Source organism: Entamoeba dispar, genomic scaffold (assembly GCF_000209125.1).
Source record: "Entamoeba dispar SAW760 scf_1105229460953 genomic scaffold, whole genome shotgun sequence".
Lineage (NCBI taxonomy): Eukaryota > Evosea > Mastigamoebida > Endamoebidae > Entamoeba > Entamoeba dispar.
In genome coordinates this window covers 1-2,018 of record NW_001854450.1, presented here as the reverse complement: position 1 = coordinate 2,018, position 2,018 = coordinate 1, and the positions used below count along the sequence as shown (strand labels likewise).

Here is a 2,018-nt window from a genome sequence, read left to right as displayed (position 1 = left end):
GTGGTAAAAAATTCTTTATAAAAAGTTTTTATTTATAACAAATGAAACAAAATAATTTTCTTTATCCATTAAAATAAAATTAATTTAGCAACACCCTCCTTTACCTTTCTTTGAGGTTTCTTTATCAACTGATGCCAAGTTAATAGAAACTTCTTCATTGTTATTTTGTGCTTCAACTTTTGGTAAAGTGACAATTTCTTTTGTTAACGTCTCAAACATCTCATTTATTCCAGCCCCTGTTTTAGCAGATACTTCAAAATACTTCAACCCAAATTCTTTGGCTCGTGCCTCTCCTTCCTCTTTAGTAATAACACGTTCACTTAAATCAACTTTATTTCCAGCTAACACTAGAACCCTTTTTTCTTCAATTTTGTTACATGCATCAATCCAATTGGAAATATTTTCAAATGATTGCCTATTACTAACATCAAACATAATAACTCCTCCCATAGCATTTCTGAAGTAATTACTACTTAGTGTAGCAAATCTTTCTTGTCCAGCAGTGTCCCAGATTTGAAGTTTAACTTTGATTCCATTAACCTCAATTTCTTTTGAAACCATTCCTACTCCAACTGTTGACTTTGTTACTTCACTAAACTGATCACTCACAAATCTATTCATACAACACGTCTTTCCAACTGATGACTCCCCAATCATAATAAGTTTCATTTTCATTTTCTCATTCAAATTTTCTCCAACATTAATTGCGGTGTCAACCTTTTCTTCTTTAATAGACTCTTTACTAGGTGATGTTGTAATAGCAACACTAACTCCCTGTTTAGCTTTCTCTTCTGCTTCTTGTTTAGCTTTCTCTTCTGCTTCTTTCTTTGCTTTTTCTTCTGCTTCTTTCTTTGCTTTCTCTTCTGCTTCTTTCTTTGCTTTTTCTTCTGCTTCTTTCTTTGCTTTCTCTTCTGCTTCTTTCTTTGCTTTCTCTTCTGCTTCTTTCTTTGCTTTCTCTTCTGCTTCTTTCTTTGCTTTCTCTTCTGCTTCTTGTTTGGCTTTTTCTTCTGCTTCTTTCTTTGCTTTTTCTTCTGCTTCTTGTTTAGCTTTCTCTTCTGCTTCTTTCTTTGCTTTCTCTTCTGCTTCTTTCTTTGCTTTCTCTTCTGCTTCTTTCTTTGCTTTTTCTTCTGCTTCTTTCTTTTGCTTTCTCTTCTGCTTCTTTCTTTGCTTTCTCTTCTGCTTCTTTCTTTGCTTTCTCTTCTGCTTCTTTCTTTGCTTTCTCTTCTGCTTCTTTCTTTGCTTTCTCTTCTGCTTCTTTCTTTGCTTTCTCTTCTGCTTCTTGTTTAGCTTTCTCTTCTGCTTCTTTCTTTGCTTTCTCTTCTGCTTCTTTCTTTGCTTTCTCTTCTGCTTCTTTCTTTGCTTTCTCTTCTGCTTCTTTCTTTGCTTTCTCTTCTGCTTCTTTCTTTGCTTTCTCTTCTGCTTCTTGTTTAGCTTTCTCTTCTGCTTCTTTCTTTGCTTTCTCTTCTGCTTCTTTCTTTGCTTTTTCTTCTGCTTCTTTCTTTGCTTTTTCTTCTGCTTCTTGTTTAGCTTTCTCTTCTGCTTCTTTCTTTGCTTTCTCTTCTGCTTCTTTCTTTGCTTTCTCTTCTGCTTCTTTCTTTGCTTTTTCTTCTGCTTCTTTCTTTGCTTTTTCTTCTGCTTCTTGTTTGGCTTTTTCTTCTGCTTCTTCTCTTGCTCTTTCTTCTGCTTCTTGTTTGGCTTTTTCTTCGGATTCTTTTTTTTCACTAAGCGTTACCTCGTCAGTCTTTGTAGTACTTTCATCACTCTCGCTTGTTTTAGTTTCTTCGTTAATTTCTTTTCTTTCGTCTGTTGTTGTAATTTCAGGTTTTTGTTCATCCTTTTTCTCTTCAATTATTTGTTCTTCACTGTTTTGGATTGTTTCCTGTTTTTTTTCTTCAGTTATTTCTTCATTGAAAATAGGAACTGCATTATTCTCTTCAGTCATTATGGCTTTTATCAATAAACAGTTCTCATTCCAAACCCTTCTAACACTATTTTTAATTTTCTTTCAATGTTCTTTC

General features: G+C 33.8%; 1 protein-coding gene across 1 annotated transcript, besides 6 other annotated features; it reads right to left on the bottom strand.

Moving 5' to 3' along the window:
- Nucleotides 1–4: 4 nt before the first annotated feature.
- Nucleotides 5–87: a sequence feature (AT_rich).
- Nucleotides 85–669, bottom strand: EDI_334350 (small GTPase rabd, putative; the record flags this gene model as incomplete). Its single annotated transcript, XM_001737923.1, has 1 exon — nucleotides 85–669. One exon carries the CDS (start codon nucleotides 667–669, stop codon nucleotides 85–87), a length of 585 nt encoding a protein of 194 aa, XP_001737975.1.
- A 150-nt stretch (nucleotides 670–819) lies between these two features.
- Nucleotides 820–980: a microsatellite.
- Nucleotides 981–1,057: a microsatellite.
- Nucleotides 1,058–1,059: 2 nt separating this feature from the next.
- Nucleotides 1,060–1,269: a microsatellite.
- Nucleotides 1,270–1,300: 31 nt separating this feature from the next.
- Nucleotides 1,301–1,502: a microsatellite.
- Nucleotides 1,503–1,507: 5 nt separating this feature from the next.
- Nucleotides 1,508–1,689: a microsatellite.
- Nucleotides 1,690–2,018: the final 329 nt, after the last annotated feature.